The sequence below is a fragment of the Meles meles genome, chromosome 8 (genome assembly GCF_922984935.1).
Source record: "Meles meles chromosome 8, mMelMel3.1 paternal haplotype, whole genome shotgun sequence".
Classification (NCBI taxonomy): Eukaryota; Metazoa; Chordata; class Mammalia; order Carnivora; family Mustelidae; genus Meles; species Meles meles.
Genome location: NC_060073.1, coordinates 109588063 through 109616058, shown reverse-complemented (window position 1 = coordinate 109616058; position 27996 = coordinate 109588063). Strand labels below are relative to the sequence as shown.

Below are 27996 nucleotides of genomic sequence, written 5' to 3'. Positions count from 1 at the left end.
TTCAATCATGAATATATAAGGATCTAAACCATAGGCTAAAATGGAATGTAATTTATTTATGTTAAATCTGGTTTGTTTCTATCAGATTAATGGAGATTTTCCTACTGAAATACAAAGAACTTGGTTCAGGCCACCTGGGGGGATCAGCTGGTTAAGCGTGTGACTCTTGATTTTGGCTCAGTCATGATCTCAGGGTTTTAATATTAAGCCTGTGCTGGGTGTGGAGCCTGCTTAAGATTCCCTCTTTCTCTCTTTCTGTCCCTCCCCCCACATCTCTCTTTGTCTCGCTCTCTAAAAAACAAACAAAAAACAATACTTAGTTCATCTCTGCTTCTCCCATAATTAAAGCAAGAGTCCCAAAGTGTGATGTTACTAGAAGTCCAGTGAGAGAAGTATATCCTAACATTCAACTAAATACTACAAATACAGAATCTGGGGTAGCCCTGGTGACCCTATTTTCAATACAAGGAGGAGAATGAATGTAAAGCAGAGCAGGAAATAAGCAGGTGATAACTTTACTCCATTGGCATCATTTACTCACCTCCAATCCTCTAAACATCCTTATTGGGGGCATTTTTATCTACTTTAAAATAATATTTACTTTTAAAAACAATATCCATTTTTCCCAGACATAAAAATAGAAAAGCACAACCTTGGGGATACAGACCTAGAAGTTGTTTCTGGAGCATTTCCAGTACCAGTCTGATCTTCACAAAAACCTCAGACGGTGCCGGATGTTCCAAGTCAGTCTTCACAGATTCAAAACGAATAATAATGATGTTGGGCTGGCTTTCTATAATGGCATGAAGGGATGGGCAAGATGCCAAAGGCCTAAGGATATACTTCAGCAGCATCTGACCTGAAAAATTATATGAACATTCATCATAAATCACTGGAACAAACTTTTTTCAAAAAAGCAAGCATGCCCCCTCACCATCAAAAAAGATCTTTGACCCTAACCATAAAAATACATATCCTGTGACATCACACACCACTCATTAGGCACTGCAGGTTTTCCCAGTGAAGTTCCCCAGACTGTCCACAGATTTTTATTCAAATCATTCAAAAAGTCAAATTAAATAAATAGCAGTAGTTAGTTTTAAAAAAAAAGGAAAATCAAGAAAGGATCCAAGCCCTTAATAAAAAGGGTAGTATAATGAGAATTCCATCTGATGAATCTTAAGGTCAAACCCTAGGATCCATCATCAATATTATCTAGAAAATATTTTATAAATCTCTCTCTCATTCCTTTAACACTAAACATTCTGAGATGTCACGAAAATGAAACAAAGTCGTATGCCTTACCAAATGATTTAAGCTTCATTTGTAGCTCCCCAAGAATAGAAAATGCCAAGAGGACAGAACTGATCGGTGGTACAGGTGTCTTCTCTTCTTTCTCAGGCTGTTCAATGCATAAATAAAGTTCTGTTTGCAGGCAAGATTCCAAGTTGCTGGTATCTAAGAAAAAGGAGGAAAACATCAGCTGTCTCAGCAATGCAAGATATTTCCACTTCTACTCCTCAGAGCTCATTCTCTACTGCGATTCCTAAATATGTGGTATTATTACCAGACACTTCTAATGTAACCAAATTTTAATTATGACATACGTGTCCTTGGCATCACTTTAAAACAGGAAATGACTGTATATTACATAGTCATATTCACAGAATATGAATATTCATATTGGTATATTCATAGACTCTAAGTGCAAAAGCAAGATGACGTGCTAATAGATCCTTATTAAATAGGTATTGAGTGGAGGTAAGGAATGACAAGTAAGGTCCTCGTTTTACTGAAGACTTCTGTTTAATGTTTTCTTGAGTACAGAGAAGAGTCTGCCTAGTAAGTTTAAATAAGAAGGGTACATTATAACAAAGAATTAACATGCCTGCTATCTTCCCTTAATTTTAGTCTCCCTGCAAATAGAGCCCAAAATTTTCTAGATGACTTCCTTCGAAATACCTGAAATACATACGTGCGTGTGTGTCTATATACATACATACATGTTTAATGAATCTGAAGGCCTAAGTGGGAATGGGAAAGGGGTTGGGGGAGACTGAAACAAACTAAATTTCCATACTAGAAAATATACCGGGTGTAATGATATGTCCTCTACATATATTCTCAGGGCTTTGCTTTGTGTAAATAAGACATCAAAGGCTCACACCTAGCAGGGAGCAGAGAGCCCCAGAGCCAAGCTTCGAAAAGCAAAGTCAGGCCAAAGTAATTCTTTTTTTTTTTTCATCTTGCAAGGCACCCCACATCTCATGATTTTGCCACCGTTTTTTTCCCAAGGACTGAGAAAACCTGAGCCAAACCCCTGTCCCACTGAGTCCTCTGCCTTCTTTCCTCACCAAGAGAGAAAACGGATGAACAGCTTTTCAAAGCTTCCTGGCCAAGGTAAGCGGGAGGGATTGGGGCTGTTGGCAACCGGTGCACCTACAATGCGGTGGAAACTCTGTGTGGTCTTCAACTGCTACTGCCTCCTCCGCCGCACCCTCATCACGTGACTCCCAGCCACCCAATCATCTCCCCCTGCTGTGCTCCTTCCTCCAGAAGGGAACAGAGAGAGCGGGAAGGGAAGTAAAGCAAGGAACTAGTCCTAACATGCATTCTGCTTAGCAGGAGAACTCGGTGCAGCGGAGACTAAGAAATGAGACCTCCTTATCCACCAATATAAAATACTTAGAATATATTCAGAGGCCACGCTGGTTCAGGCAGATTAAGCAAAGCAGTCCACCTGAGGTCAGCAGCACCTTTTGATGGCGGGAACTTCCACACGATCAGCTTCTGCCACTCCTCTCCAAGGTGATAAAGGATGTTCTGTTTCTGTATTGTGAGCTCCATGCTGAGAGATTTCAACATTTTTAAATCAAGGCATTTTCTGGATTTCAGTAACTTCAAGCATTTCTGTGCCTGGCAGTGAAATGGAGTCATCATTAGACATTCCAACTGGACTCAGGGCAAGGAGAAGGTATCGGTATAAAAGGAATATATGGAACACAAAATTTACTAAAACCAAGAACAGTACTGATTACTGGTACTATGGAGAGAGCGTTCAGTACCTCTTCCAGACACTGAGCAGCAGTGACATACTTCTTCTCCGTTAATGCACAACTGTATTCTTCAATAGCAGCAGAAAACTAAAATGATAAACACAGCTATCAGGTATTTCATTTTAGACATCCTATTATTTCAAGTCTGTCTGCTTGTTTATTTTTAAAATACAAAAAAAAAATCTTAGAATCGGAGATATACACATTTAATAATTAATCGGAGGCCAACTGGAAAAAAATGACTTTCTCACCAGCAAAACACTCAAGTTTGAGTTGAGTTTACTGACCTGCTGCAGCTGCTTAAGCAAACTGAGGACAACTGAGTCTCTTTCCAACTGTTGCTTCAAGTCGGTAAATTCAGCTGTTGATACATGAAGATCCCGGCGAACCTAACCCACACATCAAAGGTAAGTACTCTCAAGTTATACTATATCTAAGAAATAAAACATTCAGAGCTAAGCAATAAGCTTTATTAGGTGAACATAATCCATACTGTTACTTAAAGGCTGGTTAAGACTGGAAATAACAACAACAACAACAAAATCACAGAATGCACTGGGAAGAGATCTTAAGCGGTTCACTTAGTCCAAACCATTGCCCTATGCAGCAGTTCCCACTGCCATCAACATAACAGGCTCATGTCACCATCTAGCCTTAATTTGAACCGTATTTTTCATCAGAGAGCTCACCCACCTGGATGACTAGAGGGGTATCCCCACTGCCTAGTGCCAACTCATTCTACAGCTGATAGCTCTCACCATTAGGAAGATTTTATGCTGAATCAGAATCCACCTCCCATTCCGTCCTGCCTTTACAGGTGCAAAGTCCCTTCTTTTCTGTATCTCCACCTCTTCCTAATTCATTTTTTATTCATGAAAGACACACTCGATACCCACTAGAGCAAGGCTCCTTCCTTCAGGTTTTGAACACGCTGAAATTTCCTCCATCTTTGAGACAAAACTCCCTCCACCTCAGCAATCCCATTTCTCAGTGGTTACCTTGTTTCTCTCCTCTCTCTCATGAACAAGCCTTTTGCTAAAGTGACCCAGGCTCACTGTCTTTACCTTCTCACTTCTCATTCATCCAACAACTCGCCGAGATCTGGTCTCTGTCCCCACCATTTCATCAAAACTATTCCAAAATACTGCCCCGAACACCAATCACCTCCTTGTTGCTAAATCCAAAGCAAACATGATCAGTGTTAAACTATTTATGAGTACAGTTCCTTTCCTTCCCTTAGTTCCCTGAAATTATTCTCCACTGATTTTCCTCCTAGTTCTCTGGCCATTCATTTTCTTCAGGGAACTTCATTTTCCCTCTGACCACTTCATGCAGACTGAAAGTCCTCTCTCCCTGGCCCTCCCCCTACTCTGAACCAGTGGTTCTCAAAAAATAATCGCATTTTTCCCCCACTACCATCTAGGGACATCTGGTAGTGTCTGGAGATGTTTAGGTTGTCACAACTGAGGGAGTTCTACTGGCATCTAGGGAGTACACGCCAGAGATACTGTTAAATACCCCACAAGGCACAGGATAGCCCACCACAACAAAGAACTGTCCAGCCCCAAATATCACCAGTGCTGACGCTGAGAAACCCTGCACTATACACCCTCTCTGGACAATCAGTGGCTCACGGCTTCCATTTCTAAAGACTCCTATCTCAAGTCCACATCACCTTCCTAAGCTCCAAACACGTATATGGATGGGTCTTGTGTAAACTGTCCACTAACAGCCGTTTTCCCGTTCCCAACAGTAACAGCACATGGCTATCCGACGAGACTCTCAGTGGCGCGTGACCACGTGTCTAAGCTCTCACCAATGAAATACAAGCAGAAGTGATGTGCCCCATTTCCAAGTCTGAGTCAAGCAAACAGATGTGCCTCCTCTGTGCCCTCTCTTTGTTCTTAACTTCTGTACAAAACACTCAGTCTGCCCACTGCTGTGAGTAATAAACTGTCCTTCATCTCTCACCCAAGGAGTCTCATGTCTTCTAGTGGCGTCCATGAAACTGTGGCAGGCTAACTAGCTAACTTCCAAGTAGATTAAAATCTCAGATCCCCTCACAGTTCTTGACGGTGTAGAACTGGCCTGGCAGCCCAGACTACTGCACTAAAAACCATCTGAGCCACTGCATTGCATGGACTGCCTCTCCCTCACTCTCTCACGCTCTCTCTTTGCATTTCTTTTTGATGTCTAGCCTTCATCTTTATACACTCCAACTGGGCAGCTCCATTTGCGTATCTCACAGGCACCCCACAAAAACCTACTCCTTCTCGAGGTTCTCTATTTCAGTGACCTTGTTCTCCATGATCCTTCACTCCCCACATCAAGTCCCAAAGATCCCACCTCTTAATGTCATTAGGATTCATCCTCATCCTCCTCTCCATCCTCATGGCCACTGACTTTACAGCAGGTCCCTGTTCTTTCTTCCCTGATTAGTTTAACTGCCTGCTCATTTCCCTGTCTCATTCTCAAGTCCTTTCTTCAAGTTGCCAGCAGAGTGGGATTCCTAAAATTCAAATCTGATGCCATCGAGATAATGTCCACAAGGTCCTTGCTTACCTTTCTATTCTTATCTCCTGTCCCTTCCCATCAAGCTCTCTAAACACGAGTCATATGGAATCCATGCGCCTCTCTGAAAGCGTCATCTCTCCATTCCGTCTATGTCTCTGTAACGCGGTCCCCAGTGTCCATCTTCCTTCCTCTTTCCCTAACTACCCATCACTTGAGGTTTTGGTCTGATGCTATTTCCTACAGGAAGCCAAGCGCAGCTATATTTTCCCTCTATTTGAATTATTCCTATTTAATGGGTATCATACTATTTTAGTCATCTACATTAGGCATGAGATTCACACTTTGAAATTAAAAAAACTATCATTACTGTTCAGTAACCAGCACAGTATTTGGCGCATTGCAGATGTTCAGTAAACATACCAAATGACTGAGTGAATCTCTTTATAGTATCTACCTATTAAATCTCATTTTCATTCTCCAGCCCTAAGTTTCAATCTTACTAAGGCTAAACGCCCTCAGTTTCTTTCACCATTCTTCCGATGACAAAATGTTTAAGTATGGACCTTCTCATTTAGAACAGGCACCTTTCAAAATGCAACCACGAGAACTGAATAAATTTTACCAACCATAATCTGGTCAGCTAAAGGCATAGACAATCCATGACTCTCTTGTCCCAGACACTGCATTTCTAATAATACAGTCTAAGACTGAACTACTGACTCACAGATCTAACAATCAACTAATTACAAATATACTTTGAAAATATTATTTGAACTGTGCCAGAATTGTAGAGGAACAAATTTGTTTTTTATTAAAACTTCGAATCAGAATGATTGATGAACTGGCTATTAAACAGATTTTCTAGGTAATATTTGTGACTGAACATTTATACAGAACTTTTGAAAAACACACCTGCTCATTTTCCCTCTTCAGTAAATCACATAAAGAGAAAAAACTTAGGCGTCTTTCCTTGAGGACTTTGAAAACATTTCATCATCTTGATCTGAGATATCAATGAACCCTGCCCAATAATTTAGCAATAGATAGAGAAGGCCTCTAAGATTATACCTGTTTAAACCTCTAATATCAGTGCTTTCCTACTTCAAATGACTATGTCTCCTCAAAGTAAAATACAGGAAAAAAAAATTCCTGGTGAAATAATACATGTGAAAAATGTTTTTAAAATTACAAAGTGACTATTTTTGTTTCCAGACTAGCTGGTTTTTGTGATGACAGCACTCCAGCAAACACAGTAAGCATTTCTAAACCCGCCAAACCTCACCTAAGAAGCAGAGTGAGCACTGGCCCAACACAGTTACACAAAACAAGACAGGCCAGATAAAGTGGCTCAATGACAAGAAGCAGAGTGGTTAAATTGGCAAATCAAGCCAATTTTCCAGGAGAAGGCCAAATGACCAAGATTATGCTGAGTCTGGAAAGTGTGGAGGCCAGCCACAGAGATAAGAGAATGCTAGCCATTAAAAGATGCAAACATTTTAAACTAAGACACAAGAAAAGGCCAAATGATTCAGCTTTATTTTGAAGACAGTAAAATTCTAAGATTATTCTTCTAATTTACAAAGTGCTATTCAAATGCAAAGTTTTGCTGTGAAAATTGTTTACAGTTTTGGAAAATATTTCTATTTTAAAATTGAAAGTTACTCTAAAGTTATCCAATGCAACTTCCAATGGCCAATAAGGAAGGAAAGTGAGGTCTTAAGAACTTACACACAGAGTTGAAATGTCTTAGGACTCAGGAAGCTGAACTACGACCCTACAAACCTATATAATGAACCATTTTTACCTCGCTCTCTATCCTGGATTTCAGCAGGTCAATGTCCTCAGAGAGCTTATCCACTTGGGTAACCAGGTCCTGGGCACTCTGCATGCTAGGCAGGAATTCATTATACTTCTTGCTGATCATAGTGCACACCTCGCCCTATAAAATAAGACAGAAGAATTACAGTGGGATGAGTAGAGAGTATATTAAATAAATATTAAATATATTAAATAATTAAATATATTAAATAGAGAGTATATTAAAAATATACAGCTCATCTTTCATAAGGAATCCTCCATGTTGGAGCCTTCTTGCCAGTTACCCACACCCCTTTACTTTTCCTCCACGCCAATGGGTATCTTTGAAAAACACATTCCTCCCACCCTTAAGGATCTTGTGACATTATTAGGATGCAAGAAGACAATGATCACCAAGTTCCGCCAGTGCCCAGAAGTTGTACAAATGCTGGAAAAGAAAAGGGGAAGCCAGAAGTTCTCATATTAAACTAGATTAGCTCTGACTACAGCCACCAACTTTAATCCTATAGCTACTAGAAAAAACAAATGGATAAATTAAATCCACAATCTGTATACTTCAGTTTATGAATTTCTATTTTCTTGCTTATAAAATTTTAAGGCCTAATTTTAAAACTCTAACTTAATTTGAGCTTCATCAATAAACAAATTATTGAGTACTCTGCACTGAATGCTTTGGAAAATACCAGAAAAAAATTATGCCTGCCCACATATCAAGTTATTTTTAAGCAGGAAAAATACTATACACTTAAGTAACCAGAAAATAAAAATGTAATATAGGAAAAGAGTTAATGTCCTCCAGAAACACAAATGAGAAAGAGATCACCTCTGCTTGAGGGAAAAATAGAGATACTTTTTACGCAGGAAACTAAATTTGAGATAGGACATAAAAAAAGGGTAGATGGGGCACCTGGGTGGCTCAGATGGTTAAGCATCTGCCTTTGGCTCAGGTCATGATCTCTAGGTCCTGGAACTGAGCCCCACTTCAGGCTTCCTGCTCAACAGGGAGTCTGCTTCTCCCTCTCCTTCTGCCTCACCCTCTGCATGCTCTTTCAAATGAGTAAGAAAAATCTTTAAAAAAAAAAAAAGGGTAGGGCGCCTGGGTGGCTCAGTGGGTTAAGCCGCTGCCTTCTGCTCAGGTCATGATCTCAGGGTCCTGGGATCGAGTCCCCCATCGGGCTCTCTGCTCAGCAGGGAGCCTGCTTCCCTCTCTCTCTCTCTCTCTCTCTCTCTCTCTGCCTGCCTCTCTGCCTACTTGTGATCTCTCTGTCAAATAAATAAATAAAATCTTTAAAAAAAAAAAAAGGGTAGAAACACTATAGGTAAAGATGAAAAAATGGCCACATAAGCAAAATCTGGGAAACAGGAAAAATACTGGGTCTGCTTGGAGCACAGAAAGTAATTGTCAGTTGGCTGAAGATCCAAGTTGGTGAAGGAAACCCACTGAAAGGAAAGTTAGGTCCAGAACAGTAAGAGCCTTGAGTGCCATGCTAAGGTCGCTCAACAGTCCTTCCACCATATAAAAAGTGTTGAAAAACCCTAAACCCATGTTAAAGGAGAGATGGCGGTAACATGACTACTTACAAGTCAGGAAACCATTTTTGTAAGATCAGGGGTTGTTAGGAAGACCTACTTCTTGTGCCTTTTTGACAGGGTTGCCAAACTTGCTCCCTGAAATCCAGACTTAACACCAGACTTAAGTCCTAAATGAACCTTTCACAACTTCCAGACTTAAATCCAAACTTAAAACACTCAACTTTAAATGAAAGCCACAAAGAGGTGAACAAATACTGGCAAGGGAAGGATACCAATACAGAGTGAAACTGTGAATGGAGATGTGCTTTTTGGGTTTGTATCAATCTCAAGACAGTGGGGTCCACCGAAGCGTTTTTTGTATGTTTTACATCACTCAGAGCAGCCTCAAAGGACTTGGGGATGAAGACCAGAGTTTCATACACATGTTGACAGACTGGAAAAACAAAAATTTCAGAGGGGAGGACGGTACAATTCTCCCAAAGCTATTCTATTCATCAGCAAGTGGCATAAAAACGAGTGGGCGGGGGAGAGAAGCACAAATCAGGGAGGCGGTCCTGTCCGCATTTCTATTCTCACCTGCAAAGTCCCTGGACACCTCCGGGCTTCCGGTCCCACCTCCCCTGCTGGTCTCCTCAGTCTTCCCGCAAAGCCCCCTTCCCGACCGATCCCCACCCTAACCCCAGTGCCCAGCACTCCCCGGCCACCGCCTCCTCCTGCCCTAGGCTCCAGGCCTCCGCGCCTTCTTACTCCCCAACCCCTGCCTGGGCTGCCCTCCGCGCCCCTCCCCAATCCACACACCTGCCGGCCCTCCCACTTCACATTCTTCCCCCTTAGCCCCTACACTTGACTCTGCTCATATCCCCTCTCCCTGCCCTTAGCCCCCACTCCTTTCCCCGTCCCCACAAACGGATCCGGCGTCCCTTTTCAGTCAGCCTCCGGCTGCCCGGCCTTCACCTTGATCTCCTCCACCCGCCGGGTCAGGCGGCTGATCCGAGTACCCAAATCCTCCTTTTCCAGCCTCCCGGAGTGTGCCAGAACCTCCGTCACGAAAGAAGCCATCGCCACGACAGGAACCAACACCGACGGGGTCACTATCCTGCGGCCAGCGCGGCAGCCCCAGTCCCGCCGGCGGGATTGGCGCGCGGCCTGCCGGGAAACTGAGCCTCGCGGGGCCCAGACTGTGGCTCTGAAGGCGAGGCCGCACTACAACTCCCAGCAGGCACCGGGACCGTCCTAGCTTGGAATTTCCACGGTGTCCCTTAGCTGGCAAACTGGGGAAGACGCGTTTCTTTCCCTGGCTGTTTTCAAATAGTATTTTCCCGCCTGTTTTTCGCTGGAAGAAATGAAATGTTTTTACTTAAAAACCAGTCTTAAATGAACCTTTCTCAACTACAAAACGCTTAACTCTGAAATTTATCGAGCCGGAATACCGGAGGAACCCACCTTGATCTTTTTTCGTTAATTATTCACCCTTAAGGGCCGCAGCTGCCATCAGTGTCTATATGAATAGTGCCCTCTGGAGTTGTGCAAACGAAGTGGCGTTACCTCATAAAAAAGTCTGCCTAAATTGCCCTCCTTTTATGTTGCATAGTTTACAATGCAATCTACGTACATATATTACATTACGTACAACTATGTGCACATATACTACATCTGTGTAACAAATACACCTGTTCTTTCTATGTAATACTTACATATTTATAAATATATCTTAAAGATTTCATTTACTTATTGGAGAAGGAATGCACTGGTGAGCACAGAGGGAGAGGAGAAGCAGACTCCCTGCTGAGCAGTGAGCCTGACCCAGGCTGGATCCAGGACCCTGCGATCATGACCTGAGCTGAAGGCAAACGCTGAAGCAACTGAGCCACCCAGGCGCCCCCATTACATATTTATATTGTTTATATGACTTAAGTATAAATAACATTAATACTGTGTACATTAGAGCAAGATATTTAACACTTTCTATCAGAGGTTACAAATCAAATTTATCGAAAGTTTTTAAAAAATTGTTCCATTATTTACATGTGTTACATACTGAAAGGTGTTCATAATGTACCATGTAGAGGATGATTGTTTTTTAAAATAAATAGATACATATATACATTTTTAATTTTATTTTATTTTAAAATAAACAGATACATATATAGACGTAAAGGGTATACATCAAATTATCTGAGTGGCAAACTTATGGTATTTTTTTCACTTTTTTGCCCTGTTTTCCTATTGTTCTGTCATAAACATGTACTGCTTTGATTAAAATGTCATCCTTAATTTTTTAAAAAGTATCTAGTGAGGGTTGACCCCAAGTAGATGCTGACCCTAAAGTCCTTGTCAATTTGAAGTGTCTGTAGGACTATCTGCTTATCCCAGTGAGCTAAGGGCAGCTTTCTGTGACACGAGCAAAGGAAATGAAACAGAGGTTGAGACAGGAAGCACAAAGGACAGCCATAACATGCTGGGAAGGCGTCCTTCCCTGGAAAACCAAATCCGTTTCTGTTCAGTAGACCTGTCAACCTCACTTTGAATTCTAAATGCTACTACTACTAAATGCCCAGTGAGAAAGAAGGACCTGCAGGGGACATTCCTGAAAACTTACATTCTATTTAACTACATATGACAGGCATTGGGCTAGGCTGGAAATCCAAATATGTGAATAAATAATCCCAGGAAATATGATCATTGCCATCTTGAAAGTAAATGAGAGATCAATCCAGATTTTGGAGGCGCCTAAATCTTTTTTTTTTTTTTTAATTCAGAGATACAACTTTTGTTTTTTTTTTATAAATTTATCTTTTTTTTCAGCGTAACAGTATTCATTGTTTTTGCACAACACCCAGTGCTCCATGCAATACGGGCCCTCCCTATTACCCACCACCTGGTTCCCCCAACCTCCCACCCCCACCCCTTCAAAACCCTCAGGTTGTTTTTCAGAGTCCATAGTCTCTTATGGTTCGCCTCCCCTTCCAATTTTTTTTTTTAATAAACATATAATGTATTTTTATCCCCAGGGGTACAGGTCTGTGAATCGCCAGGTTTACATACTTCACAGCACTCACGATATAGGCGCCTAAATCTTATCCAGTTGCTGGGAAAGGGAAGACTCTATAAGGAAAAGAATATAAAATAAATACAAAGTTAGGTGCAGGCCTAAGAAGGGACCTGTGCAAGTAACAGGCCCAGAAGCTAAGTCAGAAGGAATCTGAACTGAGAATGGAAGGAGGTACCACTTTGAGGTTGAGGTTCTGGGATCTTCTCCAGGAAACCAATCCATGGGTCAGACCCACAGATGCAACTGCAGAGCTTTACCACTCCCTGGGCAGAGAGGCCATTGGATAAGCTGCAGACGCTCCATCAAGTTTGCAGGGAAAGCCCAGGAAAAGCCAGAGTTAGACTGAGGAAGGAGAAGAAAGAACATAGAGAATGGAGCGGAGCATGCATATCTGAATAAATAAAAAGAAATTAATAAGATAAATGCATTCTCTTTTCCCTCGCTAACCTGACCTCCCCCATGGTTCACACTTATTGTTTATATGTCTCCCAACTCATAGATTTTCACAAATTGTCAAGAAACAGCCCTGAATGGGGGGACTGGGTGGCTCAGTCAGTTAAGCTTTCAACTCTTGATTTCAGCTCAGGTCATGATTTCAGAGTAATGGGATCAAGTCCCAAGTCAAGCTCTGCGCTCACCGAGGAGTCTGCTTAAGGTTCTCTCTCTCTCTCTCTCCCTTGCCCCTTTCCACACCATGTCTACACTCTCTCTCAAATAAATAAATAAATTTTTAAAAATATTTTATTTATGTTGAAGAGAGAGAGCACAAGCCAGGGGAGGAGCAGAGGGAGAGGAAGAAGCAGGCTGTCCACTGATGCAGGGCTCAATTCCAGGACCCTGGGATCATGAATGGAACCAAAGGCATACAGTTAACTGAGCCACCCAGGTGCCCAGATAAATAAATCTTGAAGGAAGGAAGGAAGGGAAAAGAAAGAAAAAAGAAAAGAAAGGGCTCTGAAAAAAAGGCAAGGGAATAAGGATAATTCTTCCTGACTGATCAGAGCTCATACACCTGTGGCATGCCTGTGTTCAAGAAGGAAAATATCAAATACAAACCTGGATGAATAAAATGCAAGCAGACAGCATTTCCAGGGATGCATACTATTTTGCCACTGTGATGATTAGAACATGTGGTTCTTACAAAAGCAGCAGAAGGAGCCTACAATCTGAGAGAGCCCCCCATTTGCTTCAAAACAGTGTGAAGGGAGGGATGCGGATGGTGGATGTGGGCATGGATGAGATCAGATCGGTATGTGTGGATAGTTTCTGAAGCTAGGTGGTAGGACATGAACTTTCTTTTTCCATTCTCTACTTGTGTATTATTGAAGTGTTCTATAATAAAACATAAAAGAAAAAAGGGGCCTTTGAGATGATTCTGGTCACCTCCCTCTACCCCCACACCACTGATAATCTGATCAGACTGCACTGAGACATCATTCAGATAAAGTCAAGGTAGTGTCTTCTTAGATCCTTTCCCCATGCTTCCCCTTCCCCCACACCCCTGTTTCCCCTTCCCCCACACCCCTGCTTCCTCTTCCTCACGGTAGGACTATCAGTAGCTTAAAATATGAATAGGGGAATACAATGGCCAACATGTATGTCTTTATTACAAGAAATTCCAATTTTCTTGGGTGTTTGTTCATAAAGATGAACCATGCCCATGTGCTCTGTCACTGGTGTGCAGGCGCAGTGAAGGGGGAGTGGCCTGGAGACAGGGCCATGAAGCGACACAGTCTGAAACCCCCTGGCCCAGGAGCTAGATCTGTTGCTTACCAGCTGGGGGACCCTGGCATGTTACCTAACATGCATCTCACAGCAGTGGGGTGAAAATTCAATAAGGATAAAGTATCTGGTCAAAAGTCTGGCATTTAGCCATACTCAGTAAATGCAAATTATTTCCTTTGCTGTCAGAACCTGCCTTTTGGCAGCAGCAACACATAGAAATGGAAGCTGGCATGAGTAAGTACCGCCTCTTAGAGCTACTATCCTACAGCAGCAGGAGCTTGGTGGCAGCGGGGGGGTCCGGGGGGGCACATCCCTCCTGGCAGATTCCGGTCTGGAATGCTTCCTTGGATGGGGCATTTTCCATTTGTCTCCTGCTTACAAAAATATTAACTGATACACTTACAAAATGTATAAAATATATAGATAATCACAAATAAGGAAATAAAAGCTATCCATAATCCTTTCACTAAAACAACCACGGTTAACATTTTGTGGTAGTGATACGTAGATAAAGATATACACTCTTTATACAAGTGAAATTGTATTCTACATGCTCTATACACTGATTGGTCACTTGCCTGTCTCATTTAACGATGAACCAAAAATATGTTTCGTGTCACTGAAATTCTTCACATCACTTTAAAATGGATGCCCAGTACTAACTAATATTTCAACGGGCATTTTCATAATCTTTGTATATATTCACCATACATCAGGGTCAGTTCCTGGAGGTAAGGTGCTGGGTCAAAGTATATGCATATTTAGAAGTATGAAATATGAGAGATGCCTGGGTGGCTCAGTGGGTTAAGCATCCAACTCTTGGTTTCAGTTCAGGTCATGCTCTCAGGGTCCTGGGATGGGGCCCCGTATGTGGCTCCATGCTCAGCAGGGGGTCTGCGTGAGGATGTCTTTCCCTCCCCATCTGCTCCTCCTCCCTCGCTCTCTTTCTCTTTCTCCCAAATAAATAAATCTTAAAAAAAAAAATAAAAGTATGAAATATGAAGTCATGTTGCCCTCCAGAAAGATTACATCAATGTATATTCCCAGAACACCATTCTCATCAACTGGGAAGTGATTTTACTTTCAAGTTTATGAATTTACTCATCAAATAGATATTGATAGTCTACTGTCTGGTTGGGGTTTTTTGGGGGGGGGGGTTTGGGGTTTTGGTTTGTTTGTTTTATTTTGGTTTTTTGCCTCTCATGAGGCCCTCCCCCAGAACCCACGCCCACATCCGATCTTGGGCACACCCCCTAAACCCAACCTTGCCAAGTTCCTAGCACCTGCTCCAGCTGCTGCCTAAAAACTGAAACAAGAGCCCTCAATGAAAGATCTTCTACTGGGCCGCCCCCAAAGTACGCCCCCCTAACCGGTCACCGAGCCATCTGTCCTTTGCTTTCTGCCTCTGTCGTGGGAGCAGCCATGGCCTGGAGCGTCCGCGGGAAAGCCCAGCTCGGAGGACTGCTCCTCTCTCTCCTCGGCTGGGTCGGCTCCTGCGTCACCACCACCCTACCGCAGTGGAAGACTCTCAGTCTGGACCTGAACGAAATGGAGACCTGGATCATGGGACTTTGGGAGGTCTGCGTGAATCAGGAGGAAGTCGCCGTGTGCAAGGCCTTTGAGTCCTTCTTGTCTCTGCCCCAGGAGCTCCAGGCATCCCGCATCCTGATGGTAGCCTCCCACGGGCTGGGGCTACTGGGGCTTCTGCTCTCTGGCTTTGGGTCCGAATGCTTCCAGTTGCACAGGATCAGATGGGTATTGAAAAGGCGGCTTTGTCTCCTGGGAGGGACTCTGGAAGCATCAGCTTCAGCCACTACCCTCCTCCCCGTCTCTTGGGTGGCCTACGCCACAATCCAAGATTTCTGGGATAATAGCATCCCTGAGATTGTGCCTCGCTGGGAGTTTGGAGATGCCCTCTACCTGGGCTGGGCTGCTGGGATTTTCCTGGCCCTGGGTGGGTTATTCCTCATCTCCTCAGCCTGTCTGGGAAAAGAAGATGCGCCATCCCTCCAGATGGCTGGCCCTACAGCCCCACCATTCTATGCCCCAGCGGACGAGTCCAGTGACTCCTTCTACCTAACACCAAGACCCAGGAACCTACTCATTTAACAACTGCTCCTGCCAAGGAACCTGTAGAATAAAGGAATGTCGGTAGACTCTTTTCTCTTCCTTATCCTTCGCCACTCTACATTTAGTTGCCTCACATGGGGGTGGTAGTCACTGTCCCATGGGTTAAGGATTTGACTATCTTGGTGATATGGTGGTCCATAATTTTGGAATAAAAAATCAAGGCACAGGGCATCTGGATGGCTCAGTCGGTTAAGCATCTGCCCTCGGCTCAGGTCATGATCCCAGGGTCCTGGGATTGAGCCCCACATCAGGCTCCCTGATCAGCGGAGAGCCTGCTTCTCCCTCTGCCTCTGCCTGCCTTTCTGCCTGCTTGTGCTCTCTCTCTAACTCTCTGCCAAATAAATAAAATCTTTTTTAAAAACTCAAGGCAGAATTTCTAATGAACATGTTTTTATGACTTAGATTTTACTTGTTTTAAATGCTTTTAAACTCATAACATTAATTATATACTCGATTCATCACTAAATATATTGCAAAATTACATCTATCATAAAAGTCTGGTGTGAATAGCCACTGTAGATATTAATGGAAATACTGTGGGGCGCCTGGGTGGCTCAGTCGGTGAAGCATCTGCCTTTGGCTCAGGTCATGATCTCGGGGTCCTGGGATAGAGCCTGTGTCGGGCTCCCTGCTCAATGGGGAGTCTGCTTCTCCCTCTCCCTCTGCCCCTCCCTCCACCCGCAATTGTGTCCAGGCTCTCTCTTTCTCTTTCAAATAAATAAAAATCTTTTTAAAAAGGGGGAAAAAAAAAGAAAGAAAGAAATGCCAGAGAATATGCCTCACACATGAAATGAATTATTGCCCCAGGATAGCACCTTAACAGAGGAAGCTTCCTTGTGTTCGTTCTCTTGCCCAGGTACATAATCTGTAAGGGGAGCATCACAATATCTGTGTGGATCTGTGGATTCTTAACATCCCAGAGGGAAGACATGCTCCTGTTTCTGCTGTGTTATGAGGCTGTGAGTGGTTGGCTCTGTCTTCCCAGAGAAATAGTGTGAACGAGCCGTAGGGTGAACAGCTGTCCCGGTTTGCCCAGAACTCGGCACTTGCAGTGCTAAAGCCAGGAGAGTCCCAGGTACACTGGCACAAACTGATTACCACAGACTGGCTGTGCCCAGGAACGGCTCAGTGTGGGCACGGATGTGGAGAGAAGTAGCAGCTTCTCAGAAATGTCATCTACGCTAGGCAAATTCACATTACACGTCCTTTCAAGTGGAACCCGCAGGTCAGCAGATCTACCCAGGCTGTGGCTAGAAATTAAGTCCCCTTGACAACAGTGACTCCAGCTCCTTGGCACCTGCCCTGGCCCGGAGTGGGCCTGACTACCCCTCCCCCAGGTCTTCCTTAGGCTTTTGTGCAAGTCCTCAAGGGGGAGCCTCGCGCTTACTCAGGAACCTGTGTGTTGGCTGAAATCACCACGCGTTACCCACCCTGGTCCTCTCACTGCCATCTGTCCCCCACTCCCTTAATCAGTGGAGAAGGGGTCCGTGATTCCTGCGGGAGAATAGAGGTGCTGGCTCCCCATGTCCCCGAGTGGGTCACTTCCCCAGGCCCAGAGGCAGGCCCGATTGCTTGCAGAGCTGAGGAGAGACATGGCCCCCCAGGTCGAGCTCTGGGTATGACCAACTTGCGGGCCTTCGCCTCTGGCTCCTCTATCAAGCAGCCCCGGCATTTTCAGGGAGCCGCTGCTGGAGCAAGAGGTTCACCAACACGAGTGTAAACGAGTTTGCCAACATAGTCCAGGCCGCTTTCCTCCTTAGAGAAATAATGTGGGGTTTTGTTTGGTTTTCCTGAGGAAACGAGTCTGTCCAGGCACAACTTCATTTCTGGCAACATCTACCTTCTTACCCCGAGTTGGGGGGGGGGGGGGTGGTCTCTAGAAGTCATGCTTTCTCCAGAAAGCTCCTTTCCCTTTCATGCATGTCCTTTCGTGTATATGTCCACTCGATGTCCACAAATCCAAATGACTTTCAGTAGATAAATTTCTGAGCATAAACGGGCAGTTTGCACCAAAGTCATAGTCTGGCTTTCTGTGGTTCCAAAGTCCATTTCATCAACTGCTCCTTCTCAGGACTGAGCCTCAAATATCCAACACTTACGCTTGGGTCCCACCGGATCTCCAGGCTGGACCCATCTCATTATTCGTCCTCTTGGTCCCTTGTTCATTCATTGAACAAACACGCACTGAGCACCTACCGTACTCCTGGCACCGTGCTCGGAACCGGGAATAAAATGGTAAAAGACAAAATATATCCCTGCCCCTCGTAGAGGCAGATGGGGAGACAAATATGAATGTGAAATCACTTAGATAAAGGGAAATCATGATCATGACACGCTTGACAATTTCAGAACGGTACGTGCTTCTGTAAGATCACGCAACAGGAGCAACTGTAACGTAGTCAGGGGGTCACGGGCGGATATCCTAAAGGGGTGATAACTGGCCAAAAGGTGAAGGAGAGCAGTTCTGGGTGAAGAGAGGAAAGTACATAAGGCTAAGGCTAGGGAGGTAGGAAGGAGCCAGATCTGCAGAGCCTGGCCCTCGCGTTATGGAACTGTCTCTGCTACTGGGACCACCGGAGGCCGAGCATGTGGCCAGGAAGCGGAACTCGACCCCCAGGTGATCGCAGCTGCTCCTGCTCCCCGTCCTGTCACACCTCATCCCCACACGGTTTCCGGATGACACAATTGTGCAGGACTTCAGAGCTTACAAAACGTCTCCACGTATCGTGGGAGTTTTACTGAACACATCTTGAGGGTTGGGGTTTTTGTTTTGTTTTTGTTTTTTGAGGTCGGGAGAGCTGATATTCTTTGTTTTGCTAAGGAGGAATTTGAGATGCAGAAACTTTGGGCCAGTGCGCACGTTGAGTCACGAGCTGCCGGGGACTGGAACCCACTAGGGCCATGATGCCAGGGCCGTCTCTCTTCACACCATCCCTGTGGCTTCGTGACGACGGGTTGCTGGGCCAGTCTGTTGCTGAGAGGGTCTGCCAGACCGAAGGAAGAGCTAGCACTGAAGCAGAAGAAAAACAAATCCAAGACCTACAAAGAAAAATCGTATCCTTTGTGCTTTTGTTGAGGCCTAAACAGGGTTCAGGTGGCTCACCTGTCCCCGCTGCTGGCTCACAGCGCTGCTCCTAATCCCGTGTGTGTGTGTTTGCAGGTGCTAATGGGACACTTATCACCAGCATGTGATTACCGCTTCCACTGCCAAAAAGAAAAAAAAAAAAAAAAGAACACAAACTACAAGCCAAAGATTTGTTAAGAAAACATTTTGTCTTCCTAATTCTTCTTATAAAGGACACAAAGGCACTTTTTCAAAAAATGGGGATGGTTGGGGATTGTTGATTGACTCCCAAGTAATCAATAGCATGTCAACTCCCAGAAGGGAGCATGAATCCACATTTAGAGAAGGAGTCTGAGGAAGAAGGTGCGTTTCACTTAAAACCGCCACTGTTTTCATCTACCTGCTTTGTAGGGAAAATAATGAGAAATAAAAATAGAACTAATTAAATCTTAGTTTCAACTCAGCCTTTTTTTCCTAAGGACTCGCAGCAAATGATCCTAACATTAGGAACATTTCCTTATTGTGGTCACCCATGGAGAGCTGTGTGTTGTCATGTGTATTAGAAACAGCAAACGATACCAGTCAATCAGAATTCTAAGTCAAAAACTTTTGTAATATGCAAAGCACTGTAAGAAAGTAACTCAGGGACTCACCAAATCTGTTGTCATTGGAATTGGCTGTGCCTCAGTCCCATCTTCTCCAACAGCCTGTCTTTGGGTCTGAAAACTTCACCATGAACAGCTAAGGCATTCCAGAAGGCCCCTATTAAAATACTCATCTGTTGGGCACCTGGGTGGCTCAGTTGGTTAAGTGTCTGCCTTCAGCTCAGGTCATGATCCCAGGGCCCTGGGATCGAGTCCCACATCGGGCTCCCTGCTCCATGGGGAGTCTGCTCCCTCTGACCTTCTCCCCTTTCATGCTCTCTCTCACTGTCTCTCTCTCAAATAAATAAATAAAATCTTTTTAAAAAATAAAATACTCATCTGTTACCCTTGCGAGCTTCTGAGACTAGATCTAGAGAAAAGGTCCTCAGGGAAGTTGATGTGGGTTAGACACATTTTGGGATGGGAGAGAAGTCAGAAATAGTTTCATGAGCTTCAGGACAGGAGATGTGTCTTAGCAGCCAGGACTAAGACAATAAAACAGAATTAGGAAAATGTTTGTAGTCACTGGCCTCGAGCATAGAATGAAAGATCCCAGAGGTTACTTTCCACTCTGAATGTATTTTTTAAATTATTTTTTAAAATAATGACTTATTTTTTAAGCCATTCTTCTTGCTATACCATCCATGTTTATATAGAATGGACTTCTCTGTTGCCCAGAATTTTTAATAAAGCTTCAAAGCCAAGGCCCATGGATGCCATGTGCCTCATGGTCTAAAGAGAGAGGCTCAACAGACTGCTTCCAAGAAGGGGCCAAGCTGGCCAGCCCCACACCAACAGCCTACAGAAGAGAAGCACACAGATTCATTAGGGAAATTTCTGGGAGGGAATCGTAGCATTGGTGGGTATGGGGGTATTCCCTACCCTTGCATGTGAGGAATGGGTGGAAATGGACCTCGAGAGAATGACGCAGAGACAAGGCTCCATCTAAGAAGGAAGATGGTATTTGAAAAACACCCATCCCACACTGGTTGAGCTCCAGAAACTCTAGAGGCCCACACCTGCTGCCCTCGGGATGGTGCCCAAGAAAGTTCTTGAGGAAGCCGGATCTGAGCTCTGGAGGCACAAAGAAGGGAGCCTGATGCCCACCGAGTGTTCTGCGGCAGCAGGCTGGCTGGAGTGCAGCATGGCCCCGGCACCTGCACTTGGCCTTTGTGGGGTGGGGGTGCTGACCTTCGCACAGCCCAAGTGGGTGCCGGGGAAGCAGTCTGGGTGACGCTGTGCCAGAGCACTGCTGGGAGGCGTGAATGACTTAACTAGGAGCTTAGAAGGTCTGCAAGAGGTCAGCCAGGAAGTCCAAAAGCCACATCAAAGGACAGTGCGGAGGTTTCCTATGGGGTTCTCTGGAGAACCCATAAAATATCCCACGCAAGAGCTAATAATCACATTCCTGACATAACAAAGGACGTTTGAGAACCAAGAGGGCATTTCTGTTTTTATTTAAAAAGTAGACATCCTTTGCCTTCTCTTACAAAGCCTCCTCCCACAGGCTCTAGGGGAGCCAGGAGTTGGGGGTGAGGAGAGGCCCGGAGCAGGGTGAGTAGGAGGACACCCTACGGCTCCTTCCTTACTGCTAGTCCCTGACCTTCAGGACTCGGCCTGAACTCAGGTGAGAGGAGAAGCACCTGAAAATGTGTAAGTAAACTTTTGCTCTAGATTGGTCTGGGCTCTGCCATACATGAAAATCATTGTTTTAATACTCCCACATGCCAGGAAATGTACGCCATCTTCCTGAGACGCTGTCAGGGGCAGGGAAGGGGATCCATGGATCGTATTGGAAGGTGGCAGTGGAAACAAAAGGAAACTATTGTCTTGCTGGGCCTTATTGATTTCAAGCCTTTCAATGTCATGATTAAAGAGAAAAATGTATCTGAAACAGGAGAAGAATCAGATAGAAGAGGCCATGATTCTTCTCTCCAGCATAAGCTCGCTTCAGCGTTTCTTTCTCCCAGATTGGCCAATACGAACATTTCTATGTACCAGAGCCCCATAACCCTTCAGATATCTAGCTATGTCCCGGTTATTTAGAACCCATCTGTGGGACCTACACAGGCCAAGCCTACTCTTAAAATTCTCACCCTGTGACCAATTCCCCCGTAAGAACTGCATCTAGGGCTCTACTCACACTGACTCATTGCTACTTCTCTGTTCTTGACTCTTAAAACATTACTACGAGGTAAGTATTTTCCTGTTTCATAGCCTGGGAAAACAGGTTCAGCCAGCATTTGAACTCAGACATGTCAGATTATGATGTCGATGTTTCCATGGAACATCTTCTTTTTCTTTTTTATTTAAATTCAATTAGCCAACATATAATACATTAGTTTCAGAAGTAGTCTTCAATAAGTCATCGGCTGTGTGTACCACCCAGGGCTCATCACACCACATGCCTCCTTCATGCCCACGACCCAACTACCCCATCCCTCCACCCACCTCCCCTCCAGCAACCCTCAGTTTGTTTCCTAGAGTTAAGAGTCTCTCATGGTTTTTCTCCCTCTCTGATGACTTCCCATTCAGTTTCCCTCCCTTCCACTATGATCGTGTGCACAGCTTCTTATATTCCACAGGAGTGAAACCGTATACTTCTTTCTCTGACTGACTTATTTCACTCAAGAGTAGTACCCTCCAGTTCCATCCATGTTGATGTAAAGGGTAAGTATTCATCCTTTCAGATGACGGAGTCATAGTCCATTGTATATCTACACATCACATCTTTATCCATTCATCTGTCAATGGCCATCTTGGCTCTTTCCATAGTTTGGCTATTGTGGACATTGCTGCTATGAACATTGGGGTGCACGTGCCCCTTTGGGTCATTACATCTGTATCTTTGGGGTAAATACCCAGTAGTGTGATTGCTGGGTCGTACAGTAGCTCTATTTTCAACTTTTTGAGGAAACTCCAACCTGTTTTCCAGAGTGGCTGCACCAGCTTCCCACCAACAGTGTAGGAGGGTACCCTTTTCTTCACATCCTCACTTCCTCCTTTCCTGACTTGATAATTTTAGCCATTCTGACTGGAGTGAGGTGGTATCTCCTTGTGATTTTGATTTGTATTTCCCTGATGCCGAGTGATGTGGGGCATTTTTTTTTTTTTTATGTCTCTTGGCCATTTGTATGCCTTCTTTGGAGAAATGTCTGTTCATATCTTCTGCCCATTTCTTGACTGGATTATTTGCTGGGTATAGAGTTTGCCAAGGTCTTTATAGATCTTGGATACTAGCCCTTTATCTGATATATCATTTGCAAATATCTTCTCCCATTCCTTAGGTTGTCTCTTAGTTTTGTTGACTGTTTCCTTTGCTATGCAAAGCTTTTTAGCTTGATGAAGTCCCAATAATTCATTTTTGTTTTTGTTTCCCTTCCCTTGTAGACGTGCCTAGTAAAAAGTTGTTGTAGCTGAGATGGAAGAGGTTGCCGCCTATGTTTTCCTCTAGGATTTTGATGGATTCCTGTTTCAGATTTGGGTCTTTCATCCATTCTGGGTTTATTTTTGTGTCTGGTATAAGGAAATGGTCCAGTTTCATTCTTTTTTTTTTATTTTTTAATTTATTTGACATAGAGAGAGAGAGAGATGAGAGAGGGCACACAAGCAGGGGGAGTGGGAGAGGGAGAAGCAGATTTCCCGCTGAGCAGGGGGCCCAATATGGGGCTCAATTCCAGGACTCTGGGATCAAGACCTGAGCCAAAGGCAGATGCTTAACGACTGAGCCACCCAGGCGCCCCCAGTTTCATTCTTCTGCATGTGGCTGTTCAATATTCCCAGAACCATTTATTGAAGAGACTGTCCTTTTTCCATTGGATAGTCTTTCCTGCTTTGTCAAAGATTCGTTGACCATAAAGTTGAGGGTCCATTTCTTCTTACAAGAGACATTGGTTCAGCAGTGATTTATAAGTCAGTTAAGCTGGGGACCTGTTCATCTTGTGGCTATTCCTTAAGCAGGGACAGTCAAGATGACTTAGTGAATGAGCGGGCCACTTTCAGGTCAACACTGGGAAGTCTGTCCTTACTGTTGACATCTGAATGCTAAATTGGGAAGATCAACTCTGGCACGCAACACTACCTCTAGTCCACCATCAGGACTCTACAGAACACTGGCCATCCCTCCGTGAATATGTTAACACTAGGACTAGCACATATTTAATTTTCAAAGCTCAGTACTGGCGGCTCCTGGGCACCACTTCTGTCCTAGCATATCGATCCCAAGTTCCCTACATTCTACAGAAGGTCTCTCCCCTCCCAAAGCTAATATTCCTGTTCATTGCTTATTATCACAATTTCTCATCCTCCTGGCGTCATGGGAAGCTGGTGTCAAGGCTGATCTTATTTTGAGAAGGGAAGAGACCAGGTCTCTGTCTTATAGGACCCATTCACCTGTCTATAAGCGGTCAATAGGAGGTTGAGGGGTCCTCATAACTAGCCAATGACCTCACAGGTGAACCAACAAGCTAGAGAGTTACAAGGAGGAAGATATGGAAATGTCCTGAAAAATCTCCCTTAAGTCAGTTCTACTCTGACTTGCAGTAGATTAATAGGTCAGTTTATTGTTCAAGAGCTTAGAAAGAACGTGGATAATTTTTTTCAAGGTTCAGAAAAAAGTAATGTAATGAAAAGCAGCCGAGGGGCACCTGGGTGGCTCAGTGGGTTAAACCTCTGCCTTCAGCCCAGTTCATGATCTCAGGGTCCTGGGATCAAGCCCTGAATCGGGCTCTCTGCTCAGCGTGGAACCTACTTCCCCCTCTCTCTGCCTGCCTCTCTGCCTACTTCTGATCTCTCTCTGTCAAATAAATAAATAAAATCTTAAAAAAAAAAAATGACAAGCAGCCGAGAAGTTCAGCTTGTACAAACTTTAAGGAACTGATGTTTTTATAGGAATTAAAGGCAAATTATACAGAAATACATTTTTCTATAGCTCTATCAGTCAAGTGCTGCATGAGGAATGCAAAAATATAGTAGTTCAAAAAGAATGGCGGCCTCTAAAGTCTCCCTGAAGGAGGTTCTACAGACTTTTCGTGAACCCAAAGAATTCGGGTTTGTTGTGTAAAAGCCACTTTCTTAGCAGACACAGAAGTTCTTTGGAGAACTAGCTCGACTACCTCTCAGCTGTGACTGTACCTCAAAATCACCTGCGATGCCTTCTAAGCGTGAACAGGGGCCCAACCTGAATCTAACAAACAAGTCAGTATCTGCAGGGTTGAAGCCCAGCTGCCATCTTTTTTGTTTTTCTTTAAGTGACACCGCTGACTCTGGATTGGCAGCCAAGGTTAAGAACCACTGCTGAAGAGCTTGGGTTAAAAAAAAAAGCAGGAAAAGAGGGGTGTCTGGGTGGCTCAGTCGTTAAGCGTCTGTTTTCCACTCAGGTCATGATCCCAGGGTCCTGGGATTGAGCCTCACATCGGGCTCCCTGCTCAGCGGGAAGCCTGCTTCTCCCTCTCCCACTCCCCCTGCTTGTGTTCCCTCTCTCTGTCTCTTTCTGTCAAATAAATAAATTAAATCTTTTTTTAAAAAGGGGGCAGGAAAAGAAACCCACAAAGTCTTACAAAAGAGATACAAAAGCAAAATACAGTTCTTTGAAAAGAGGAGTAAATCCCTGATAATACTAACCAGAAAAAAGATACATGTCACCCAGCATCAGTAAGAAAAAGAGACATCACGAGAAATCACAGATCCTACGGTCATTTTTTAAAAAAAGAAGAAAAAGAAAAATAATGAGGTGTTATGAACTTTCTGCCAGTAAAATTTAAATTTTAGGTGAAATGGACAAATTTCTAATAATTTCCAAAATTCACATACGTAACCTCCCAGATATGAAAATGTTGTGTATATGAAAGAAACTGCATTCATAATAAAAAGCATGCTTACAAAACACACAATTCTAAGCTCAGATGATGTCAAAAACAAATTCTTCTAGACATTAAGGAAGAAATCATCTTATCTTATCCAAACTCTTTCAGAGCAGAGAAAATGAGAGACTATTTCCCAATTCATTCACTAAGACCAGAAAAACCTTAATATCAAAACCTTGACAAAGACAAAATAAGAAAAGGCCAATCTCCCTCATAAATATACATGCAAAAATCCTAAAAATAAGAAAAATTCCATGTACAGATAAAAGTATCATGATCAGTGTATTTTGGCAACACATGGTTGGTTTAACATTTAAAATTAATAAATGTCACACATGAACAGAAAAAAGAAAAGACCCATGTCATCATTCTAATACATGTAGAAAAAGCATTTGATAAATTTCAACATCCACTCATAATTTTTAAAAAAACTCTTTGCAAAATAAGAATAGAAGGAATCTTTATTATATAATAAATGGAATTTATAAAAAGCCTACCGCATACTTAATTGTGAAATGTTGAAAACCTTCCCCCCTGGTATTAGGGGACAAAGATGCCCATCATCACCACTTCTATTCAGCATTGTACCTGAGGCCCTCGAGTGTGATCTAGCACGGAAAATCACTGTTGCAAGGGCTTGCAATAAATAAATAAGTCATCATTCACAGATAACATAATTATGCACAGAGAAAAATCTTTAAAAACTACTGATAAATTATTAGAATTAGTAAATGAACTTATTGATGTCACTGGACCCACGTTAGATATAAAAACATCAATTTCTTTCTCAAATTTATGTCTCATCCTTGTATAGGGGCGCTGAAAATTTTCTCCGTATTGTTCCAATTTTAGTGTATGTGCTGCTGAAGTGAGCACATTGTTTCTAGATACCAGCAATAAGCAATTAAAAATGTAATTCCAAAAATGACAACATTTACAATAGCTTGAAAAACATCAAAGATCTAGGAATTGATTTATGAAAGATATGGAAGAACTTAATACAGAAATTTAATACACAGGATATATTGTGTTTCTAGATTAGAAGATGTCAATTTTCTCCAAATTATCTATAGTCACTGCAAACCTAATCAAAATCCCTGGAAATCTGTGTGTGTGTGAAACTGACAAACTGATCCCAAAATGTATATGGCAAAATTTTGATTAATAACAGACAAGATGATCTTGACTTCATCCTGACTTAAACTTGACTTCAGTTCAAAACTGGATATTTATTGTACTGGAAATGAAGACTGATAAAAAGCTACACAAATTAAGACAGTGTGATGTTGGTAAAACCAGACAAACCTACTAATGGAACAAACAAAAGGGCCCAGAAGGATACCCCTCCATAGACACTTGATTTATGACAAAGGCACCGCACTGGGAAAAAGACAGTAGATGGTGCTGGGTCCATCAGCTAACCGGGAAGGGTCAAAAAGCAAAACTTCTGGGAGATAACACAGAATGTCTTCATGACCTTGGATAATGATTAGAAGAATGGGTAGATTGGACTACCTTAACATTAAAAAATTGTTTTCATCAAGCCATCAGGAGCAAAAACCCAGAGTGTGAGAAGATCTATGCAATGCATATAACTCAAAAATTTCCATAACTGGCTCTTTTTTTAAAAACTCCTATAAATCAGTATGTAGCAAGAGAGTAAATCCAACAAAAAGGCTGGCAAAAGACTTAACTAGGTATTTCCCAAAAGAGAATAGCCCAAGCAATAAGCATATAAAGAGAAGCTCAGCGTTGTTAGTGTGCAAGTTCAAATTAAAGCAAGATCACATGACCATATGGCTAAAATTTAAAATACCAACAAAACCAAATCTTGACAAGGATACAAAGCAACTGGAGCTTGTAAACTGCCGGGGGATGAGGGGCAGTCTCAGTTGGTGTAACTGCTTTGGGAAACCATGTGGCAGTGCCTAGTAAAGACACAGCCTGTGACCCATACACCCTATGACCCAGAAATGCCTTCGTGTGGGCATCGAAACACACGCACATGAATGCTCCTAGCAGCATTATGGGTAGTGGTCAAAAAACTGGAAAGAATTCAAATGACAATTAGCAGAATAAATTGTAAGGTATAGTCATACAAAGAAAGAGCAACAAACCAAGCAATGAAAATGGCTAAACTCTGCTTCATCAGCCTTCCTTCTGGCCTTGCCTCTGGTTCATTCATTTTTTGAAACTGTTGTGTCTTTCCTCTCAATTCTTTCTTGAAGCAGGGAGGGTAAAAACGAGCTTATACGGCTTGGAGTCCTTAGAGGAGCTAACAAATCCAAACAGAAGCAGGTTGTGATTCACACTGCGAGCCACACACTGAGGTCAAGTGCCCTGGTAAACCCTTGAAACATTTTAGGTTAAGAGACACGTAGGTTTCTTCCCCACACACCCCCCCCCCCAACCCCACCTGGCCCTCATCCTTTTTCGTGATCCTTCAAACATGTAAAAATCCTGATTACCCTGAGGCAGTTTGTGGACTCCTAAAGAAACCAGGCTGTCCCTAAAGCAGCCAGCAGATGTGAGGAGAAAGAAAGGACTCCTCAGCACTCAACCTGCGGGTCTGAAGTGCCCAACACCACACATACAA

At 43.4% G+C, this 27996-nt stretch overlaps 2 protein-coding genes and 1 non-coding gene across 3 annotated transcripts in view; 1 reads left to right on the top strand and 2 right to left on the bottom strand.

The window, feature by feature from the left end:
• The window catches only part of ZW10 (zw10 kinetochore protein), a 33570-nt gene extending 23510 nt beyond the window's left edge, over nucleotides 1-10060 (bottom strand). Inside the window, exons 1-7 of the mRNA XM_046017485.1 lie at nucleotides 9876-10060; nucleotides 7375-7509; nucleotides 3344-3445; nucleotides 3066-3143; nucleotides 2757-2916; nucleotides 1306-1458; nucleotides 668-859 (exon numbers count right to left, since the gene is read on the bottom strand). Of these exons, the coding sequence (XP_045873441.1) occupies nucleotides 668-859; nucleotides 1306-1458; nucleotides 2757-2916; nucleotides 3066-3143; nucleotides 3344-3445; nucleotides 7375-7509; nucleotides 9876-9980 (925 nt within the window). The 5' untranslated portion in view covers nucleotides 9981-10060. The remainder of the gene's footprint in view (nucleotides 1-667; nucleotides 860-1305; nucleotides 1459-2756; nucleotides 2917-3065; nucleotides 3144-3343; nucleotides 3446-7374; nucleotides 7510-9875) is intronic.
• Nucleotides 10061-15120: 5060 nt separating this feature from the next.
• On the top strand, nucleotides 15121-15807 carry CLDN25 (claudin 25). The gene has a single exon (XM_046014368.1). It carries the CDS (start codon nucleotides 15121-15123, stop codon nucleotides 15805-15807), a length of 687 nt encoding a protein of 228 aa, XP_045870324.1.
• A 10362-nt stretch (nucleotides 15808-26169) lies between these two features.
• LOC123950141 lies at nucleotides 26170-26276 on the bottom strand. Its single transcript, XR_006820145.1, has one exon. It is a non-coding gene; the product is annotated as a U6 spliceosomal RNA (small nuclear RNA).
• Nucleotides 26277-27996: the final 1720 nt, after the last annotated feature.